The 22,500-nt window shown below is 38.6% G+C and overlaps 1 protein-coding gene across 2 annotated transcripts in view; it reads left to right on the plus strand.

Annotated features, from left to right (window-relative positions):
• LOC138049180 (low-density lipoprotein receptor-related protein 1-like) overlaps window positions 1-22,500 on the plus strand; it is a 114,228-nt gene that overhangs the window by 10,745 nt on the left and 80,983 nt on the right. The window contains exons 4-13 of one of the 2 annotated variants that reach the window (XM_068895354.1): window positions 201-320; window positions 2,640-2,762; window positions 5,380-5,493; window positions 5,852-5,971; window positions 6,185-6,307; window positions 7,441-7,563; window positions 8,257-8,379; window positions 12,524-12,729; window positions 17,993-18,186; window positions 20,657-21,580. In XM_068895354.1, the coding sequence (XP_068751455.1) occupies window positions 201-320; window positions 2,640-2,762; window positions 5,380-5,493; window positions 5,852-5,971; window positions 6,185-6,307; window positions 7,441-7,563; window positions 8,257-8,379; window positions 12,524-12,729; window positions 17,993-18,186; window positions 20,657-21,580 (2,170 nt within the window). Of the gene's footprint in view, window positions 1-200; window positions 321-2,639; window positions 2,763-5,379; window positions 5,494-5,851; window positions 5,972-6,184; window positions 6,308-7,440; window positions 7,564-8,256; window positions 8,380-12,523; window positions 12,730-17,287; window positions 17,419-17,992; window positions 18,187-20,656; window positions 21,581-22,500 lie in introns of those variants that run through there. The other variant, XM_068895355.1, reaches the window with a different exon arrangement.

The raw sequence follows: 22,500 nt of genomic DNA on the forward strand, positions 1-22,500 counted from the left end.
CACTGATTCAATGAACCATGGTAGTACTGAAGGTTCAGTGCTTATTCAACAGTGCTAATCCTTAGGATATCTTTGCTCATGCTTATTGCACGTATTAAGAAAGCAAAACAGGTATGTTGTTAAATTAAAGGTCTGCTTAAAATGCCTTACAAGTACAAGTAAAATTTTAAGAGAACTGATGTAGGTTTTTGTCATTAAAGCCACAGTGTTGTGTGAAGAAACCCAATTCCAGTGTGCTGATAAGACAAGGTGCATTCCAACAAGATGGCAGTGTGACGGTAACAAGGAATGTGATGATGGCAGTGATGAGGCAGACTGTGGTAAGTTCCTGTATTTTCATCCTGACCTTGCAATTGTCTTTAATCTAAGAGTCACTCTGCACTAACGTTACAAGCCATTCCACATTGCGACATGCCCACATTAATTTTTATACTGTTTATGAGTGTGGTTACATAATTCGTGTTTAGGTCTTAGTGAAAGTGCCCCTAACCCCAAATTTTATTTATTTTATGCATAATTTGGTGAAGATTAAAAATGAAAGTTCTAATTAAGTAAAATTACAGTGCAACTCGGACATAAGTGGACCAAAATATACACAAAAAACGTGCATACACAAAACGCGTAAACGCGTCAAAAAAAACGCGGATGCGCGTCAACACAAACGCAAAAAGGCTCATTAGTATTTATGAGCTCTCCTTTTGGATTTTGCACACGTCGGCAAAAAGTCATTGTGAAGTGACTGTAAATACCGCGTCACGGCAAACACTGGAAAAAATCATGTCTTCGGTTTTTCGGGTCATAATTTGCTGATTTAATTTCGCTCGTCTCTCAAGACCTTTGTTGCATGTAAAGGGTATTAAGCATTGAAATAATGCCCTGTGGATGCTTTCATTGGTGACATTTGCGGATCGAAATTGACAGTAATCAAAGCCACATACCGTATGCAAATTTTCAACTTGTCGGCAGTCAGGCAATTTATTCTTTTGTTCCGCAAACAATACTGGAAAAGCAAAATTATGGTTATGAATAACAAAGGCACAAACGCGTATACGATACACAATTTTAGACGCGTCAAAAAAAACGTGTATACGCGTATCGCGTGCGTTCATTTTGCGTCTTCATTGTTCGCTTATCTCCGAGCGGCACTGTAATCTGTCGAATCCTCACAAATCTGTGTAGGTTTGAAGATGTGATATTCTGGTTCATGGCAGGGTGGAATTAGAAGGAGGTCTGAAACCATGCACCGTATGTGACCAACTTGAGTTCATCTCTTTTAATTTGACCTTCAGTCAAAAAAATCATTTAAAGTCAGTGAAACATATGTCAGCAAGCAATACCGATTCAGATAATTCCATCGAGTTCAAGGACTCTGATATGTGTCAACATCGATCGTGTGAACTGTTGGAAAGACAACAACTCCAATCTTGTCGCTTTTTAGCCTTGGCATGGAAAACTTGCTTAATGTTGACACTAAAGCGTATGCTGTACTGAAAGATGTCATCGTCTGGCTTGAAGTGTACTGAAGACACTGCAGATTGCTTTGTTGGTTGCCATTTGGCTTATTTTGTGTTGATGAAATCAACCTTTTCTTTCGCCATTTAATCGCCTCAGGTAGAGAATCACCAAAGAGAGAGATGGTGTGCACAAATATGTGTTAAGAAGGATACACAACATTACTGCAGTGCCCAGCAACGCACACATTGAGCAAATTCTAGACAAACTTTTCCTCCTCTCTTTGCTCTCTCAGCGTATCTCTGTACAGAAATCACTTTCCCAGTTGACGTCACAGACCAGACTTGGACCCAATCTCCTGCAAACTCAGCGGTGTACCAATGCATCACATATTTCAGGAATTTTGAAAATTAGTGGGAAATAGTGGAAAAAGTGTAATCTAATAATTTTTTTTACCAACGTGATCATGAACAATTCAAAAATTTTTTTGAGGGCTAACAAAAGATTTAGGGGTTAGGTGCACTTAAAAATGTACAGTGCATGTACTGTATATGCAATCCTTCAATGTGTTGGTTATACATAAAGCTTTTTATTATATCTCTCAGATAGTATGCGCGCTGTAATTGGCTAAATTAGCGGGCCGTATTCTACAGTACGGCCCGCTGTACAGCCCGCTAAATTTAAAATTTCGACAAAACATCATCTAGCAAGTTCTTCATGTCATTTCTGTTGCATAAACTTGTACTGAAAACTGTTTGAATCTTGCAAGCAACTATTTCAAACTTAACAGCCAAGAAGATTTAGTTTTTGGGATTTTGGCATGGCATTCTTTGTGGCAGTTGAACCTTCCGCTTCACTTTGACTAGTTTCCTTGCCCGCGCACCGGTTAACCTCAGAGATATAATAAATATCTTACTAACCTCGTTTTCTCAGTCCGTGCTGTAAGTTACGGATCCTCGTTTTTTCCTGTTGATTTATGGCCCAACCACGAAGCGCGCAGGCCATAAATCCACGGGAAAAAACTCGGTCCATAACTTACAGTACGGACCTCGAACTCGGTTAGTAAGAGGTATTGAATGGTCATTTTGATGCTGTATGACATGATGAGATGGGCAAGTGCTAAGGACACAAATACTATAATTAGGTTTCTGAAATGTGCATTTTTTTCTGCCTCTACATTGAAACAGCAAATCACACTTGTGCCAACCATGATTTTACTTGCGCTAATGGAAAGTGTATTGAAAAGAAATGGGTTTGTGATAGAGAAAATGACTGTGGAGATATGTCAGATGAAGTTCCTTGCCCAAATGGTATGTGATCAATTAAGTTAGCTATTAAAAAGCTGGCTTGTTGCCTTAAATTTTATTGGTTGTCAATGAAAATCAGGTAGGATACACTGTATTATAATTGTTATAAGCTACTGTACAGTACTTCTGCTGTCACGAGAGTACATGTAAAACTGTACATTTACAGAGCTGAAATGTTGGTATGCACAGGCTTTAATAATTCAGTGCTAGACACTAATGCTAGTCCACTAGCCCAAGACTGGTGGAACATCATGCTGGGCTTTTTATAAATTAAAAGCACTCCTACTAGCCCCTTGACTTGTTAGTTTTGTGGAAAAACAAATGTACACCATGTACAGTACAACTCTATTTACAGCAGGGGGAATATTTTCCTTGTAGTGAGAGAGCTTTAAGGAGCTAGTTTCTGTTGTAGCTTGACTTATTTAAACAAGAGGACTTGCAACATGACTTTGTATAGCATGGATATCATAAGGTCCATTTGCAAAACAGATGCCATCTTGGAAAAGGGAATTAGCTGGACTTGCTTCTACATTGTAAGTCTCTCAGGAGGAATCTTTTCGCTCGACCAGCTAAAACAAGAATAAAGAAGATTACAAGATTACCAGAAGGAGAGGAAGTGGTTCCCAATTACCCAGCTGTATTTTTTCAGACCTTGTTATAAATTTTGTTTACATGTACATGTGGTTTGTCCTTAAGGGCTAGTAACTTATTTTGCTCTCTAGCTTTCTGCCTAGTATGCAAAACGGTTAGTGTCGTACTGCACTGCGTATTCAAGATGCTCTGTCTGTTTGTTGCTGATTTATTTGTCCGCCCCTTAAGGATGTGGAGGGGGGGGGGGGGGGGGAACACGTAAACAAAAAAAATTCTAACAAACTGTTGCTATGGACCCCTTCAAATAGTCATTCCTTGAATTTCTTTAACTGTACAGTTATCCTTTTTTGCAAGGCGTGTGAATCTATTTAACATTCCTTTGTCTTGTTTGACTCACAAGTAGTAACGTGACCAAATCAGAAAATATTAAATTGTATATCTAATATTAAGTTACTGTAATATTAAGCAATATAATTTATATTAATTAATTAATTAATAAAGCAATGTTGGGCGATTTGAAGAAAAAGTTCATGCTTGTACACATTTTAGTCCAGTTGGGTACCGGTACTTGCAAAGCAAATGTGAGTCTTTGCCGGCATTATGAAAGAGGTCTATTGTTTGTAGTTACACACCAACAGCTTGTGCGCTTTAGTTTACTTGAGTTTTACAAACCAGGTGGTGAAGGTTACCTAGCCAAAGAAAGTTTCAGTAATTATTGATGGTGTGCCCTTAACAGGTCCACACCACAACTCTGAACATGTACATGTATATTATTCTCTGTGAACAGTTTGTGGGTTCTTGTATGTTTATTATCATTAGATCAGAAGATTATTCAACTAGAATAATCACATGATTTCGAGTGCAATTTGGAATAAAGAAGCAGGAGTAAATTGCACGAGCCCATAGCTTATATATGGGGCGAGTGCAATTTGTAGTCTTTGAAAAAGACTGTGCTTATTTATTCCACATTGCACGAGAAAAATCATGTGATTACTTTTAAATAATATACATGTACATGAAAAAATTTTAGATGGTGGAACAGAAGAAATGCATGCGTATCACGCAATCAGGGAAAAATTGCACCATAAATTGCACCATCCAGGGCACGTGCTTGATTTGAAAACAAGAGATTTGATTGGTTCTGACCAAACCCTATTGTTTATTAGCCAATCATAATCCAGCATTTTGATGTGTAATTTGCAATGGTATTACCCTTTTTGCATTCGTGTATTACACTTCTTGCACTTTTACCTGAACTGCACTGCTCTCAGCCAATCAGAATCAAGTTATTTTATATTACATGTATTAGAGATGGTAAACAGCCAATGTGGTCTTTAGTACCACAAACTTATCTTTATCAACATGAGCAAAGTAAATAAGATTACTAAACCACAAAACACTGAATCGAAACACCATGTATGACCCCACCATGCATTGCATACTAACCCACAAAGGTTGGATATTGAGATTAAATATCATTTTAGGCAAAATAAGGCCTAAAAGGTTATAATTGCTCCTAATTAATGGAGATTAAGATTGAGATTAGGAGTAATAATGTTTAATAAGGCCTAATCAGCCCTGAAACGATATTAATTATTTTAATATCTCAAAATCCAACCTTTGTTGGTTGGTATTCGATGTATTTTGAGGTCATACATGTACTTGTTTTATTGTCGTTTCTTTTCACTGTTTAGTGGTTAGTAATGCCCTCCAAGTAAATAATAATGTTGTCAAGTAGCAATTTTGCTTCTGGCCGTATTTTTTTATAAATTGGCAACACTTGGCATGTTCAAAGGGTTTTTGAGCAGAATATTAACTAAGCTTCACTGCGGAAATCACAATGCTGCAGAAACACACTATCACTTTGAGGTGAAAACATTAAATAAGTCTTGTCATTTACAGATGCAATGAAAACGTAGCACAGTCTCATAGTTTTTTAAAGACCCTGAGTGCTGGTGTAGCTTCCTGCTGGTGGGGTTGTATGCAGTACATGTACATGTACTGTATAATCGTTTTCTCATATTTCTAGGTAAACCTTGTGAAGATGGTCAGTTCAGATGTCAAAATAATCTTTGCATTTCTCAGGAATGGGTTTGTGATGCTCAGAATGACTGTTTGGACTCGTCAGATGAGCTTAATTGCAGTGAGTAGAGTTCACAGACATCCAAATCATTGTGCAGAATGTGTTGTCAATTCTTGCATCCCTGATCATTTTACAGTAAGCTCATTCTCATCTCTGTCTCAACCCCATCCCTTTTTGTTTTCCCTATTCTTGAGGTGACATTCTTGTCCCACACCAATCCATATTAATTATTAGGGCTATAGACTTATCCTCACTCAATCCTCAGCTTCATACAGTCTTCTTGTATAGTTACTTTAATTTAAACAAGTTTGTTGCTTTTTTTCTAAGAAATTCTGGTCACCGAGGCCAAGAATGCATTTGAATAATGTCAAGAATTAGACATTATGATCTTAACACCTTAACATCTCTGATATCTTAGCAACAAGGCATTGTGATACAAGCACTGAGTTCAGATGCTCTGATGGAACATGCATTAATATCAACTGGAAGTGTGATGAGGAGGCTGACTGTTCTGACAATTCTGATGAGCAAGACTGTGGTAAACAATGCAATGCTTTTTGTGATAATCAATATAATACGGTGTATGTACTTGTAAGGTTAAATATTGCTATGAAACTTTTTTATCCAATCTTTAGCCTTTACTGGTCTTAAATGTAGTTTGTTAAAAGAATAGTATGGCTGTGTGGCTTGCTACAGACTGAGGTAGTTTGTCTTTATCATGAATTGAAATTAATTATAAATTGAATGCCAGGTCCTGTCACATGTTTGCCCAGTCAGTGGCAATGTATTGGTACCACACATTGCTTGGAATTGGAGAAAGTTTGTGATGGGAATGATGACTGTGGAGACAACTCTGACGAAGGAACACATTGCTGTAAGTAGTAGTGGTACCTGGGTTGGAATTACCGCGACATAAATTATAAATATACATAAATATTGTTGTCTTGCCAGCTTTAATATTAAGGATGTATTCTCCTCACTAACCTGAGTTTTGCATTGTGCCAGTTGTCTTCTGCTACATTTTTCATAAAAAGTGTCTTGTACAATAATTATTGTTTTTAAACTTAAGTAGTGTTTACTGCGTATCGTAGTAATGTCCTAGAGAAATATGGGGTCTTCGTACTGGGTATTAAGTCCAATTGTTAACTGTAAAAAAGAATCTGACATGTACCATTAATTTAGTGAAGATCGATCAACAAAATCTTTGGAAATCTTTGCATAATTTATTGTCAATAATTCCATGGGAAGCTTAAGAGTCCCTAGTGGATTTGACCAGATTTTTCTTTGGATTTCAAAACTATATTAACTAAACACTAAGTGACCCAAGTCCGAGGAGAAAATTATATTGAAGACTCACCATTTTAAGAAATACAAAGCGTGTTCATGTGGCTGAATTAACATGCAGCCCAGGAGTTTTGGGCTTTTAGATTTTTAACTTCTGTTTTGCATGCATAGTTAACTGCATTTACAAGCTGAAATCTTAAGGTAGTGAGTAAATGACTCAGAGGTCCAACCTGTCAGTTTTGAATGTCAGTAATGGCAGACCGTGAAATCCAAAACTTATACAGGAAGTAAACAGCCTTTGGATAAAAATCAAAGCTCATTGACAAAGTTTTGCCAGTCAGTTGTGCAAACACACTTTAAAACTCTGGAGAAAAAAAGGAAGTTATTTTTTTATCATAATAACACTTAAGTACTTTTATATATGTCATGGGTTCATCATGTACAACCATTACTTGAAGGTAAATGTACTCACAATGGAGACAGACCAATTTATATAATTTTCAAATTCTTGTTATCCCAATTGTTTGGAGCTTCAAGTTCTGCAAGTTAACTGTTGTTGTGCAGAATTCTTTGCAGCCATAGAGAAACAACATTGACAAAATTTGTAACTTACAGCCCTAATAAGGATGGAATTCAAACCAATTTGTGTCACAGTTAATGTGTTAACAATATAGTAGTGCCATTGTTGTCTAAAGCCTTCTTTAACTCTGGAAAACATTACAGTAAATCAAGACTGCTTGAAGCTGAAGAATTGTAGTCATGATCTCTGCCGGCAGACTCCAAAAGGAGCCGAGTGTTTCTGTGAAAATGGCTTCCTTCTAGATTCTGATGGGGTGTCTTGCAATGGTAAGAATGAGGGGTTTTTAAACAACATTTTTCCTTAGTAAGAAAGTAGTTAGCATGGATCCTTCCTCGGCAAAATGCGTCTTTACCCCTTAAATCAACATACCCCTGAGACAGTAAGAGCTTTACTTGATCGAGTTACAAAAAGAGTCAATAAGACATAAGATCTATGATATACAATTATTATTATTACATGTATAATATAAACTTTACAATCTAATGGAAGTATAAGTTGTACAATGCAAGCTTAGTATAGTCAGAATAGCAAATTAATGGCCAGTTTCTCTGTGAAAATAATTGTAATCAAAGTAAAGAATTAAAGCAAAATTCACACCAAGGTATTATATTGAAAACCTAAAAAGGTTCCAGTGTGGGCTATGCTAATGAGCTTTGGGCAATGTTCAAGTGTTTTCTTAGCTGGTTTCTATAGGTGTGTAGTCTACTTTAACAGTAGTGTACCTAAAAAGTTGGATTGGATCAACGTGAAAAAAGACAACAACAACAACCAGAAGTCACATTAGCCCTAGTCTTTAAGTTAATTAACCTACCTTGGTGAAATTAGGGCAAACATCGAATAGTTTTGGTTTACAAAAGCGGTTTTTGCTCAATTCAAAGTTAGCAATCCAGTTTTATCCGGAGTGACTTTTGTATCTACCTCTACTGAAAGTATTCTTCATTTTAAATTCATTGCTGCAGATGTCAATGAATGTTTAACATTTGGAATCTGTGATCATTATTGTGTCAACACTTATGGATCTTACAAGTGCTTTTGTGATGAGGGCTACGTGTTTGAATCCCCAAGGACCTGCCGCCCTCAAGGTAATGGGACTCATTTGCAAGAAATCAATTCTATAGCTAATGTGATGACATATTATTTTACTAAAACATGGAACGACCTAAAACCACCTAAAACCATCTACACATGTACAACCACCTCAAAAAAAATCTGCAACTACCTGCAGCCACCTCAAAAATATATACAACAATGAACTCACAAAGAATGGAATACCATCTCAAACAAGCCATAGCTGTGTAAAATAAGCAAGACAACAATATGTGTTCACCATTTTCGCCAAAAATTCCGGATCATGGGAATGATTGTGGCATAAAGGTAAGTGATTTTCCGAATTTGTAGAAAAACCAACCGGATGAGAATGGTGCTTTACTCTGCATTCCATCCACCACGCGAATGGTGCCACTTTATTTCCGGGAATTCGGGAAATTCATGAGTATCATTCTGTTTCCAGGCACTTTCTCACAATTTTAGGGCTGTTTACGGGATGGAATGCAGGGCTAAATGGTAAACACAGATTGTCGTGCTTATTTTAGACATATATGGCTTGCTTGAGATGTTATTTGATTCGTTGTGAGTTGTTTTGTAGATATTTTTTAGGTGGTTGTAGGTTTTTTTTGAGGTGGTTGTAGGTGGTTTTAGGTCGTGTCGTGTTTTAGTGACTATGAATGTGATTAACCTCCACAGAACATTGGGCCGTATTTGGCTTTCCTTCGAATTCACATAATAGTCCATCGCAGGGTTACCCCCAGCATTTCGGCAGCACCCATTTATTCACCTGGGTGGAGAAAGGCACTGTGAGAGTAAAGTGTCTTGCCCAAGAACACAAAACAATTTCGCCGGCCAGGACTCGAACCCGGACCACTCGATCTGGAGTCGAACACTCTAACCACGAGGCCACCGTGCCTCCCACAATCTAGCTATCTAGAAAGTATTCACTGTATCAGTAGCACTGTAACCACTGGGCCACACTGCCGCCCATATAACCCCTAGTTATAATATTATGAAGAAGACTCACCCAAAGATCTTTGGAGGACTGGGTGATATACCTGGAGAGTACAAGATTAAACATTGCGACAGAGTACATGTAACACGTGCTACCCAAAATTAATACAGAATTGAAGCTCATGGAAGACATATTGTAGGCATGATCAAAAGGGTGGATCAACCCATGGATTGGTTTTCTTCTGTGGTAGTGGTTCCCAACAATAATGGCAAAGTTATGACATGAAGAAAGTTTATTAAGCAAAAAAAAGCTGTGTGTCTGGAAAACCACAGAATACCCACCACGGGGCAGACACATGCCAAATTAGCAGGTACCAAGATTTTTTCCAAGTTGGATGCCAACTCTGGGTTTGGACAGAGAAAACGTAGTCCTAAATCTAAACTGCAATTTTTGTCATGCAGAAAATGTGTTCTAGTGTTTAGAGACACTTATGAACAGCATGACCAACATTTAGAAGCAGTCTTTAGACGTGTGCGAAATATGAAATGTGATTTTGCCAAGGAGGGCATGTAATCAGCAAAGATGGAAGCAAGGCTGATACCTCATAAGTTGAAGAAGTCACCCATTGTGCAAGCTCCAACCAATGTTTCGGAATTTAGAAGATTCTCGGGAATGGTAAACCAGATGGGAAAGTACTTACCCAATTTAGAAAGCAACCCTTGAGAGACCTACTTAGCAATGACAATGCCTGGACATACATGTAGGGCAATGCACAAAAAGAAGCATTTGAAACAATCAAGAGGTAGTTGGTTTGAACAGCAGTTCTAGCAATCTATGACCCTCAACTTTAGACCAAAGTTGCAGCAGATGCCTCTTCATATGGAATTGGAGCCGTGATGGTCCAGAAGCAACCAGAGGATGTCTGTAAGCCTGTGGCATTCATCTCAAGGTTACTTTCAAATACTAAACAAAGATACGGCCAGATCGAAAAAGAAACACAAGCTACGACTTGGGCTTGAAAGAGACTAGAAAATTATCTGGTTGGCAAAACGTTTCATATCCAAAAAGACCATAAACCTCTTGTCCTGCTACTTGGCTCCAAGAATCTGTATGAAATGTCCCCAAGAATCCAGTGATTGCATATTCATCTTTTTTCCCATGTTCCTGGTAAACACCTGATAGCCACAGATGCTTTTTCACAGGCACCTTCCAAGCTTGCATCCCATGTTGAGAAAGAAGAGATATAGCTCTGTATGGAAAGTGTCCTACTTTACTTGCCTGCTTCTGACACGTTTTTGGAAGAGATTTCTACGGAGCAAAAAGAAGATCTGGTATGCAGGAAGATATCCACAAGCTCCCTCATTCTCTCAGTGCAATGACTACTCCTTAAAGCATCTTGACTCATTATCCAATCAAGTGTGAGACTGGAGATTTTGGATAGAATTCATGATGGACATCAAGGAATTGTCAAGTGCAGATGGCAAGTCAAGGACTCAGTATGGTGGTCGGGTTTGAGTAAACAACTTGGAGATATGGTCACAAACTTCCACAAATTCATCAAGTGCAGGAAGCCTGATTGAGGACAGATGATTTCCTATGGTCTGCAATTCCTGAAAGACCATGGTAAGTTCTTGGAACTGATATATGTTCAGCCTCAGTGGACGAACATACCTGTTAGTGGCCAATTTTGCTAGCGTTCCAGAAGCTTCACATTGAAGTAATGGAGTACCTGAGGTCCCGAGACCTGACAATGGGCCACAATTTTTCTCAATGGACAATTTGGCAAGTTCCCAAAGGAATATTCATTCACTCATAATTTCAGCCCAAAGATGCCTCAGGTCCTGTACGTGCAGAGAATCATTGTCACCTTTTCTCCATGCCAGAAAGTATCCAATTGGAGTCCCCTCTAAAACAACGAGAAGCCTCGCATTCATCTCCACCACAAAGTTGAGGTCCTCATGAGATCAGAGGCTGTTAAAACGACCACATACAGACAAGTCATTCAACTACCAGTTAGATCTAGATGGGACCTGTAGGTTTTGCTCAATAGACATGACAACTTTGAAAAGAATCTGAATTGACATTTTCTTTAAAGATTTTAATCTATTTGATTATCAATAGTTTCTGATTCGAAACTGTAGAAGAGAAGATGATACATGTACTGTATGTACAGTGTAATGCAATCTACCTTTTCAAGATAGTATTCATCGTATCAATAGCACTGCAATTAGAGAAGAATATCAGATAAAAGAACTTCAATTGGATTGAATACGTGTGTGTTTTATTCTTGAGTAGAATACTGTTCGGTAACAGAACACCCACCCCGTGGAGACTGTTGCCCTTAACTGTTTTCCTGGTATGACTTGTCAGGTTAATGCTACTCTTTGTTACATTTTAGATAGACCCATTTACTCCTAAAGACAAATGCCCACCCCCCCCCACCCATCCCCTCCAATTGATGAGTAAACGTGTCTGATGTTAGGCACAGCAAAATCTATTAAGACGAAATCCGATAGAAAATTGAGCAATTTCAGTTTTTAGTGGACAAAAATCTGGTAGCAGAATAATTTTAAGTATTATATAGCCCTTTTTTTCATTTCCTGAAAGCTAAAGATATAAATAATTGCCTGAATTTTTTCTAGAACACTGAAAACAATACAGAGAAATTGTGCAAACATGGGTAAAATTTCATCATCGGTTTCATTTCACCAGTACTTTCAAGTGTTTCTTACGAAGTTCAAGAGTTGTTTTTGACGTTTGGTGTTGCTAGAAATGAGTTTTTTTGACAAGATATTTAAAACAGTCGTACAGAAGTTTGCAATACAATGTTTATAAACTTGGTACTACGTTTTTGTCCACTTGTTACTCGAACTTCTCATGGATTCTGTCTTACATGTAATTCTTACTCCAGCGAGTCAATGGGCCTGGCTAACAGACAGTTTTCTTGAGCCATTGTTTTGACACACATTTCTGTTAATGCTATAAAAGTTTTTCATTTTCCTCTTAACTTATCCATGGGTACAAATTAGTCTCAAATACCATGCATTTAATTTTATGTGGTGGTTAGTGTTGTATTGCATTTAAAATGGAAGTAATTCACAAAAGTTGAATTGAAAAGAACCTTTCCTTTGGGTAAAGTACTGTAGGCCATTGAACTCTTCACATTCTGACAGTATTTTTCTTTGATTGCTTGAAATAAGATACCATGCAAACATGTTTTTCAGGAACACATGAACCATTGCTCTTGTTAGCAAACAGAGAGGATATCCGCCAAGCACACTTGGATAGCACTGTTTACAGTGATGTGCTCACAAAGTTAAATCGTACTGTGGCTCTTGACTTTGATGTCAGTCAAGGCAAACTGTACTGGGCAGATGTGATTGATAATGCCATATACAGCACTAACATGTTTGGTAGCCGTCCTAGAAAGGTATGCCATTTCCTTTGCAGCTAACTATACTAGTAAATGTGCTTTAATTGTAAAACAATGATAAAAATGCATGTAAGCCTGCAAAGCGTGCATGTGGCTATAACTGCATTTATGCGTAATGCAATTGCAGGAAAGCACTGTTCAAATTACCATGATAACAACAATTAAGGATCACAATTTCTTGAAGTGAATACTTTTGCGTGAATCTAGTCCGTTTGCATGTTTGAAGGAGCAGTTTGCATGTCCGAACTCAACTTATTGAAGAAAATTGGGCCTTGATACTTCCTCATATTAGTATGGCAATATATATGTGATATTATAGTTCTAATCGGTTAGAACTAAGAGTATTATAGCTACATGTATGGAACTGATTTGTACACAAAAAAATATTGTTAAAGAAGAAAGGAATTTAAAGTAAGTTATTATTACAAGCTAGAGTACATAAGTTTACCTTGGTGCAAAGAAATAAAATAATTTATCAACAAACTTTAGAATTTTTAGGAAAAAATGGATCATTAATGAATTGTTTTCAAGGCAATCTTAATCTTACTTGATGTACCGATAATACCAACAGATTTAGAAATTCTGCCAGCAATGTGTGAGAGATGTGGTTTCTGTGAAGGATTTTCATCCAAAATAACACCAAGAAAAGTTTCCTAAAATGTTCGTTCCATAACAAACTCTCTGAATCTTGAAGGAGTTCTGCGTTGTCTTGTTGAGCGGCAAAATGTAGGTGTGGGTTCTTTTTCAACTGGTTGACCTGTTTCTTCTGTTGGGGGCTCACTTTCAGGTACAAAGATGCGATTTCGGAGCGGTCAATGTAAGTTGTTGCCTTTAATAGCATAGGCCACCGTTTTGGAAGAAGAGAAATGTTACAACAATTGCCAGCTGATCTTTGACAGAAATTGCCAATTAAAAAAAAAAAAATTGGCTCAGTTCTAACCACAAACAGTACCCAAAAATTGACACCCATAAAATAAGCCTTGTTATAAATTATCAGTACCCATACTGATAAATCTCCACAGGGAAAACTTAGAGAAATTAATTAGTTGGTTTCCTTTTGAATCTTGTGCCCTGTAGTGAGGGTATTCGCAAATGCTCTAGGGAGCCACCTAAAGTCTTCTTGACAGAAGGCGTTTTGCTGGTGAGTAATTTTATCCCTGCTGAGGTGTTGTCTTCATGATATGATATTTTCAGAATGTTTTTCACAAGTTTGACTGCAGACTCTGCCTTTCCATTTTCTTGGCTGCAGTACACTGATTTGCGCAGGGTATTGCTATATTCTTGGGCAAATCGTGAATATTCATGCCTTACAAATTGTTAAGGGAGGCGCGATGGCCTCATGGTTAGTGTGCTCGACTCCGGAGCGAGTGGTCCGGGTTCGGGTCCTGGCTGGGGACATAGTGTTGTGTTCTTGGGCAAGACACTTTACTCCCATGGTGCCTCTCTTCACCCAGGTGTATAAATGGGTATCGGCGTAATGCTGGTGGTAACCCTGCGATGGACTAGCATCCCATCCAGGGGGGAGTTAAAAAATGCTCCTAGTCGCTTAATGCTACGGAAACCGGGTATAAGCACCGGCGTGTTGGGTCATTGGCTCGGAAAGCGCTTACCTTACCTTACGAATTGTGGACCATTGTCTGTAATCAACTCGTCTGGAATGCCATGTCGAGGAAATTGTCTTTTCATTGCTCTGATAACTGAGTTAGCTGAAGAATTCTTGTTGAGGGAGTCTAGTTCAAAGACATCACTGTAATGGTCAACCACGACAGGTAGTTCTGCACTAATTTTTGACAATGGTCTTGCTGGTATTGCATGAGATTTTATTGGCTCTTGTGGTTGCTCACTCAGGTACTGGGCTCTTAGTCCAAATGATAAGCATTTTCCCCTGATTTCTGCTTGCATTCCTAGTCTGGCCAGAAGTGAGATTCCCATGTTTCATATTTCCACAATTCTGCATTTGAGTCATTGCCTATTTCTAGATCATTAATAAGAATAAAGGAGTCCTTGATGGACTCCTGGTGGTACTAATCTCCATTTGGAGAAACAACCCTCGGCGAGCTTGATGCGCTGGGAACGATGCAATAGGAAATCTATAATCCAGTTGACTACAGGAATGGGAATATCTAATTCACTTAGTTTGATTACGAAGATCCTATGGTCAGTCAATCAAATCGAAAGCTTTCCTGCAGTCAAACATTATAACTCTAGCAGTTGCTCCATTTCCATCTGTCCCCCTCGCCCAGTTGTGGATCATATGGGTCAGCACTTGGGTAGTTGAAGATTTAGCCACTGTGCCATTCTGGTTTGGATCTAGTATCTTCAGAACCACAAGCTTTTATACATAATCACACACAACACATTCCTCTGCAGCTTTCAATGGACAGGCTGTTAAAGGAGATTGGTCTGAGGTCTTTCTTGAGATCTTCCACTTGCTTCTTCTTAGGCAGAGTTGTAACATCGGCAAGTCTCCACATGCATGTAAGCAAGGTTCATTAAGTGATGCATTAATTTTATGATCTTGCGCACTGAAAATGCAAGTAGTTCAGCATACTCTTTGAGTAGCCAGTTGGGGATCTTGTCAGGATGGCTTGCTTTTATAATAGTTGGATTTAATTTTGACCGCGTTGCTAGAATGCAAGACTCTTGACACTTTTGGTAGTGCTGGAAGTGCCTCACATGGCTACTGGTCCAGAGAGTGTGGCAGACGATACTCCTCTAGTTGCTCTAAAAGAGCTGCATTGATGACATCCGCCAATTGTTGGGGCGATAGATCATTCAACTCCTGTATTTGAATTCTGTTCGTCAAGTTGCCTGAGTGAGAATGGGCTCCACGCAAAGGAGTTTTCCTCCTTTCTGCTGGACACCCAGTCATGATTACTTCGGTTAGAGCTGTAAGGGCAGGGTCTCTTGTCTTATTTGTTGTAGGGTGTCAGGTGTGACTTTGAGGTCCATTCACAGATATTTCTAACTGGAAGACTACATATTCTTGCTTAACATTGTTGGAGGGCTCATCAGTGATGGGTGCATGGGACAAAGTGTCTGCCATGTAAAGTTCCTTTCCTTTCTTGTATCAAACTGAGAGTTGATATCCTTGTAATTTAAGCATCATTGTTTGGAGCATAGGAGGTGCTTTGCTCAGAGACTTTTTAAAGATTGTCTCAAGTGGCTGGTGATCTGTATTCACTATTATGTCATGTCTTTCATCAAGGTACTGCTTCCTCCTATCCATGCATGAGACTATCACTCTTTTTCAATTTGAGTGTAGTTTTTCTCAGTGCTGTTGAGGGTGTGTCACATGAAGGAAACAGGCTGATCATTTTGCAGCAACACATCACCAATGTCATCTTCAGACACATCCAATTGCAGTGTCATGGGAAGGGTAGGATATTTTCTGACTCAGAGGCAATGAGGTTCTTTGCTGAGTTAAATGCACTTTCATGGTTGTTTGACTACAGGAATTCATAGTCCTCTTTTGTCAAGTCCCTCAGTGGAAGAGCTGTTTTGGCAAATTATGACAGAACTTCCATAAGTACTGGCACATTCCAATAAAATGCTGTACTCCAGCTTTGTCAGTGGGCGTTAGCATCTCTTTGATAGCTTCTACTTTGGCTGGGTCAAGTTCTACACCTTTTCCTGTGAGCTTGTGCCCCTTGAAGGTGACTGATGGAGATTTTGAACTGAAGTTTCTTTGCAGAGTCGGAGGTCATGCTTGCTACATTTTTCCAATAGGGTTGTGAGATTTTTATCATGATGGATGTTAGCTTTCTCTTTCAAATTTTCAAATCAAAGACACGGATATCGTCGTCAATGTTTATTACTCCATGCAAGCCTGCTAAGAAGGCATGTTGGCGCCTTTTGTACTCCTCTAGACCTGAGGCTATTCTGGCAACAGAGTGTAGCAGTAGCGACCATTTGGCCCCTGAAATGTGGTAAGTAGAGATGACGAGGTTAAGCAGTCCACAAAATGTATAAATAGCAAAACAGCATTATGTATAGTTGGCTAAAGCTAAAGTGTTGCACATGGATGCAGAGTCAATTTGTGCTTTCACGTCTTTAGTTTTCCCTCCATATATAACTGTAAGGTGTAAATGAGCAAAACATTTGTGCCAGACTGTGGGGTTCTGTCACAAATGCCTCCTCACCATTATCATTAGTAATGAGATTTGGTTGTTGTTGTTGGTCTTGCCATCGTGTTCTACCTCTGCAGACACACACGAAGCCACTGAGATGATTGCATTGGTTTGCTTGTAAAATTCACTTGTTCCTGCTATGTGCTCCTAGCAATTCACATAAGCTGGTCCGCGAATGCAGTTGCTTCGAACGTCTTGGCAACCTTGACAACCTCTTGTAATTTAACTTTTGTTTGTGTGCTTTTGTGTCTATGTCCTTTCCCGATTAGTTTGACCTGACGAGTATCAGACGTTAGACCACCAATAAATTGGTCCCACATAAGTTAGTCTACAATATCTTTATAATCAGGAACATTGTGCTGCTTGCTTTCGTAATCATGTCTGCCAGGAGATGATCAGTTCGTCTTCATTTTGCAGCAAGCCAAAAAACTTTAGTGAAGCGATTATACAATGGGGTTTCATTTAAGCCCAGGCTGTATTATGTTGACTGTCCTTGCTACTGGAAGTAAAGATGCCCGGAGACGTACCATAGATTTATTGGGCTTAATCCATTTGGGTGCGTAGATTTTAGTTTCTTTCGATGAATCATACCAATTTTGCACGATACAGTAATCTAGTACCAAATCTTCTATGTACCTTAGTTTCCAGGTTGTGCTTTTCATCTTCGAAAACTCAGTTGCCTGAAATGCGGGGAACTGAGTGTTCAAAGCCGTATCAGTCTAAGCTGCTGGATTTTGGAGTTATGTAAAGCTGCCAAAATTGAGAAGTCAGGCACTGCCACCATGTTGACAGTTCGTTTTCATGTCCCAAAATGCCCATTTATGATCCAAACTTGAGTAATTTATACGGGATGTACAGTAAGTGCAGGTGCTATTGTGTGTGATAGGTGCTAGTGCATATGTGTGACATTTTTACATATTGTTACAGTTACACTTTTCAACATTTCTGTGGTTGGATTTTTAAATGCAGCATTTTTGAAACTTGTGATGTGAATGATGCTTTTGGTACATTTGTTGAGCACAATTTAAGTTTAAATATTTTATCACCCTTAACCACAGATACACCATTTTTAGGCACAATATACTGTAGTATAAACTGAATAAAGTGTGTTTTGCTGTTCTTTTTGTCAGGTAGAAGTGATTTTTAAAGCTGGACTTGCTTTGCCTGTTAGCCTCGCCATAGATTGGGTGGCCAAAAATTTGTATTTTGTGGATAGTTCTGCGAAACGCATCTTTGTGTGCAAACTGGATGGAAGATATTTGTCATCACTTATTATTAAAGATCTGGAAAATCCCCGGGGTATTGCAGTTGACCCCAGGGATGGGTAAGTTGATCATGACTTCTTAATCCAACAGTCCTGGGGCAAGCTGTTCAAAAGTCAGTTAACACTAATCTGTGATTAAATGAACTAAGCGTTGAGTTTAAAAAGTTGCCCTTCACAATATCCTCAATCTTGCAATTTTATGCCGAAGGAAAGCAAAATTAAAATTGAAGACTAAAAATATTGGGTAAACTTTAATAAACTAATTAAAAGCAACTTATATTTAAGTTTCCACTAATCCAGGATTAGCTTATTTGGTCTTTCAACAACTGAGTCCTGGTGTATTAAAGTTAACAAAAATCTGTTATGAAAAAAATTATACTTAGGACTTTTGAATTGCACTTTATTATGGCAGTAAAGTACTCCTTGCCTGACGAGAGTCTTGGATTGGGTGTTGCAAAAGCCTTCAAGATCCAATTGGATCCAGTCCATGGCAACATACACACTGTAAGCTGCAGCACCTCACCTAAGCACCTGTTAGTTTGAGGGAGGGTGGAACATCCATCATAGTCACCTATACTTACCAATGGTATAGAGCGGTGTTCAATTGTGTGTCGAAAGTAATTAGATAATTACTTTGGTTTATGATTACTTCACTCAGTGATTGGTTCAAAGTTCGCGTGCCATTTTTTCAACCAATCAGAAGTGAAACCAAAACCAATCGTGGATCGCGAATGCAAGTTTTCCCGTGCTCTGTGTCGGCTACTTGTAATTACTTCGAGTTTTGATTAGTTTACTGGATTGTCTCCGACCTTTTTGATTGGCCAAAGTAATTACTTTGGTTTTGGTTTTACGACACTCAATTGAAAACTGCTCTATGGTAGAGTGCAATTAAAAAGAGTGAAGAGATGACAGTAATTTTTTCAATGGTGACTTGGGGATACTTGGAAAAAAAATCGCTGTTGCAGAATTTGAACCTGATTGCTAGTTCCAAGTTCAGATGCTCAACCACTGAGCTACAGGAGACTCATGGGAGCTACAGTCAACATCTAGAACTCATTTCATGGTGCACACTCTGATCTATATGTTGGGGTTCAATGTTTTGTCTCGTTAAAAATCTTTTAAACCAGTTTGAATTTGATTTTCCCTCTTTTGAAATCATGACAAAGAAAAATCACAGTCAATCTTGTTGTTTGCAAAATTTTAAACCAAGAAACAATTTCAACCCCAACATGTGCAAGCCTCAGTGCATACTCAAAGTTTATGTCAAGTGTATGCACCTTTGTATGGCAAAGCCATTTCCAAGTTATTTGAGGGAAGCTGGCTGTCACTTCTTCAATGGTTCCGTCTGTCCATCAGATCCTGTTAAACTTTTTAGTGTTTATCTGCTGACTAGTGCATAGTGCTCATGCGTTCATTGGGGTTTTGTGAGTCACCAATGGAGGGCAGGCTGAGGGCAGTCAAGGCACTGTCTCACAGTGCAATAACATATTGGATCTCTCTTTTGGTCTCGCATCCAAATACCAACCCCTATCTGACAGGGCTTAACTTCGTTGAACGTTTGTTTTACCGCAGTTTTACCTTCTCCTTTGCTTCCAAAGAGAGTGTTGAACATATTTCAATAATCCAAGATACTTCTAGTAATATTTATTATCATCAGTACAGAAGTGACGGCAGGTTAGGGTCTGTGTCAAGTTAGTATCCTCTAAACCTCACTACAATTCTTAAATATTGTTGCTGTATTAAGTATGTGCCATTTTACTGTCATAGTTACATGATACATCCACTTCCTGTGTGAGACAGATATGCTACCTAATCTATATGTGTGACAACAATAATAGTCAAACAAACTGTTCCTGACATTTTTACAGTTACTGTGCTAAGATTGACTCAACACTCATGTTAGTAATGGTCACACGTTTATTGTTGAATTGTTGAATAATATAGTCAATGACCAATGAATAAAATCAAGCAACCTCGTTTACAACTCCAGCTCAAGGGAAGAAGAGAGACACTGAGAACGAGGCTCAACATTTTCATGTTTCAAAATTCATTTTCCGAGTTCATTGGCTCATAGCCACTTTGATTGCAAATCAAAACAGTACTCTTGTCAAGATGTGATATATATATCAGCCAAAGGCAAACAAGACAAGAGTGAGAAATCAAAGAGTTTCTTCAAGAGGCTACGAGTAGCCTACATTTTGTTCAAATAATTTTTTAGCTGATTTCCTTGAAAGTTTACAGCATTCTGTGTGTTTTTCTGTGTTACATCATCTTGGTCATTGCGTCCTCTTATGTTACCGAAAATTCTGGATGAACCAGTTGAAGGGACTACTGTTAGTGGCAACTGTAGCATGTTTTTGCAAGAATGAGCCAATGAACAAACCTTCCCTCTCACTCTTACTGACTCAATAAAGGTTTCAAATTGCCTTGTTGGACCAACTAGGCCAAGGCAGACAACAAATTGCAACTATTAAAGTTACTTTTATTGTACAGGTATTGATGACTAACTGGTTTGCTGTTTTTGTTGTAGTTACCTGTTTTGGACAGATTGGGCAATGCACAAGATAGAGAGAGCAGGAATGGATGGCTCAAACAGAACAGTCATTGCAGTTACCACCATTTTTTGGCCCAATGCCCTTACTTTGGACTATCCAGCTCGTAAAATATATTGGGCTGATGCTCATTATGATTACGTTGGAGTCATGAATTATAATGGTGGAGAAAGGAGACGAATTCTTGGTTACCCATATGTAGCACACCCATTTGCTATAACTGTGTTTAGAAATTATTTATACTTCTCTGATTGGACGAGACATGCTGTTGTGAAGGTAAACAAGTTTTCTGGAAATCAAAGTGGAATTCTGTTTGGCCAGCTTGGGCAACCGATGGATATAAAGGTCTATCATAGTGCCAGGCAACCGCACACCCATAATCCTTGTAATGACAGTAGTAATTGTGGTTGTGAACATCTGTGTCTTCTTTCTCCTGCATCTTCAAAAGGCTGTGTATGCAGTTGTATGATACGTTATCAACTGGCTGCAGACAATAAGTCTTGCATTCTTCAGGATACTTTCTTAATTTATGCACAGGGGACCAAAATTGTGGGAATGCCCATGGAAGCTAATACCTCTCGGGACATGATTGCTCCTTTTCTTGGGCTCGGAAATGCCATGGGTCTCGACTATGATTCAAGGGAGCAGATGATTTACTTTTCTGATATTGTGCGAGATAATATAAGCAGGTTTAGTATTAATGACAGAAAACTTGAAGTGTTGGTGACATCAGTAAAAAATGCCGATGGTATAGCTGTGGATTGGCTTGGACGGAACTTGTATTGGACTGATGCTGGGGAACATGAAGTGGCAGTTGCTAAGCTGAATGGATCATTCAAGAAAGTTTTGTTCCGTGATGGTGTTTTACGGCCAAGGGCTATAGCTTTGCATCCAATGGAAGGGTGAGTTATCCATTAATGGAAAGATTAAGGTAAATTACAATTAAGCATCTTTTGGCAGTGTGGGAGGATTTGAACCAATGTGAGAAGAACCAATGGCAGTGTATAGACCTTATTCATAAATGGCAGTCAATTTATAATCCTTTTGTCCAAACCTACAAAGTCTCGAAGTCATAATTAAAGTGAATTGAAAATAACTCATGCTCTAGAATGTGGCTTGGTAGTCTAATCTGCGCATTAGCAAAAGAATGATCAAACAGGCGCCATTTATGAATAAGGTCTATGGTTGTAATGACATCTGCAAAGTGCTTACCTTTGAAGCCCTAGCATAGACTTCCATGTGCACTACTGGTTTAAATGCAGGGTGTCAAGTTCCTATTTTTACCTACTTTTTGGCCTGCTTCCTATTTTCTCCTATTTTTTAGGGTGCAGGCCGGGAAACATTTGAGATAAAATTCTGAAAAAAAAAAGAAACGTTTCTGTCGAGAAAATGTGGAGAATTTAGACTGTTTGAATTATGTAATCTTCTGGAACTTGTGCCCAGACTTTCTCAGTGTTTTCATAGCATGCAAAGGAGTTTGGGAGGTCAGGCAAGTAATTCAACCCAATTTCATTCTCTTTGTTTTCAAAGAATACAAGTAATTGTTTTATTAATATGCCATCTATTTAAGACAGTTGTATCTTTGTCTCTATAGCATTGTTTTCTTTTAAAAAAGTTCAAACATTTTTCAGCTGTAACCATTACAAACAACCTTGTGTTTTTACACCACATGATCATTGTTGGGCGGGATAGACTTAACCTTTTAACCCATTCATTTGGAGGCAGTGTGGCCTAGTGGTCAAGATGCTTGCCTTGAGATTTGAGGATGCTGCGTTCAAGACACTGTCTGACAATTGGAATTTGTTGGGATTCTTAACAGTTG

Source organism: Montipora capricornis, chromosome 5 (assembly GCF_036669925.1).
Source record: "Montipora capricornis isolate CH-2021 chromosome 5, ASM3666992v2, whole genome shotgun sequence".
NCBI classification, from domain to species: Eukaryota; Metazoa; Cnidaria; class Anthozoa; order Scleractinia; family Acroporidae; genus Montipora; species Montipora capricornis.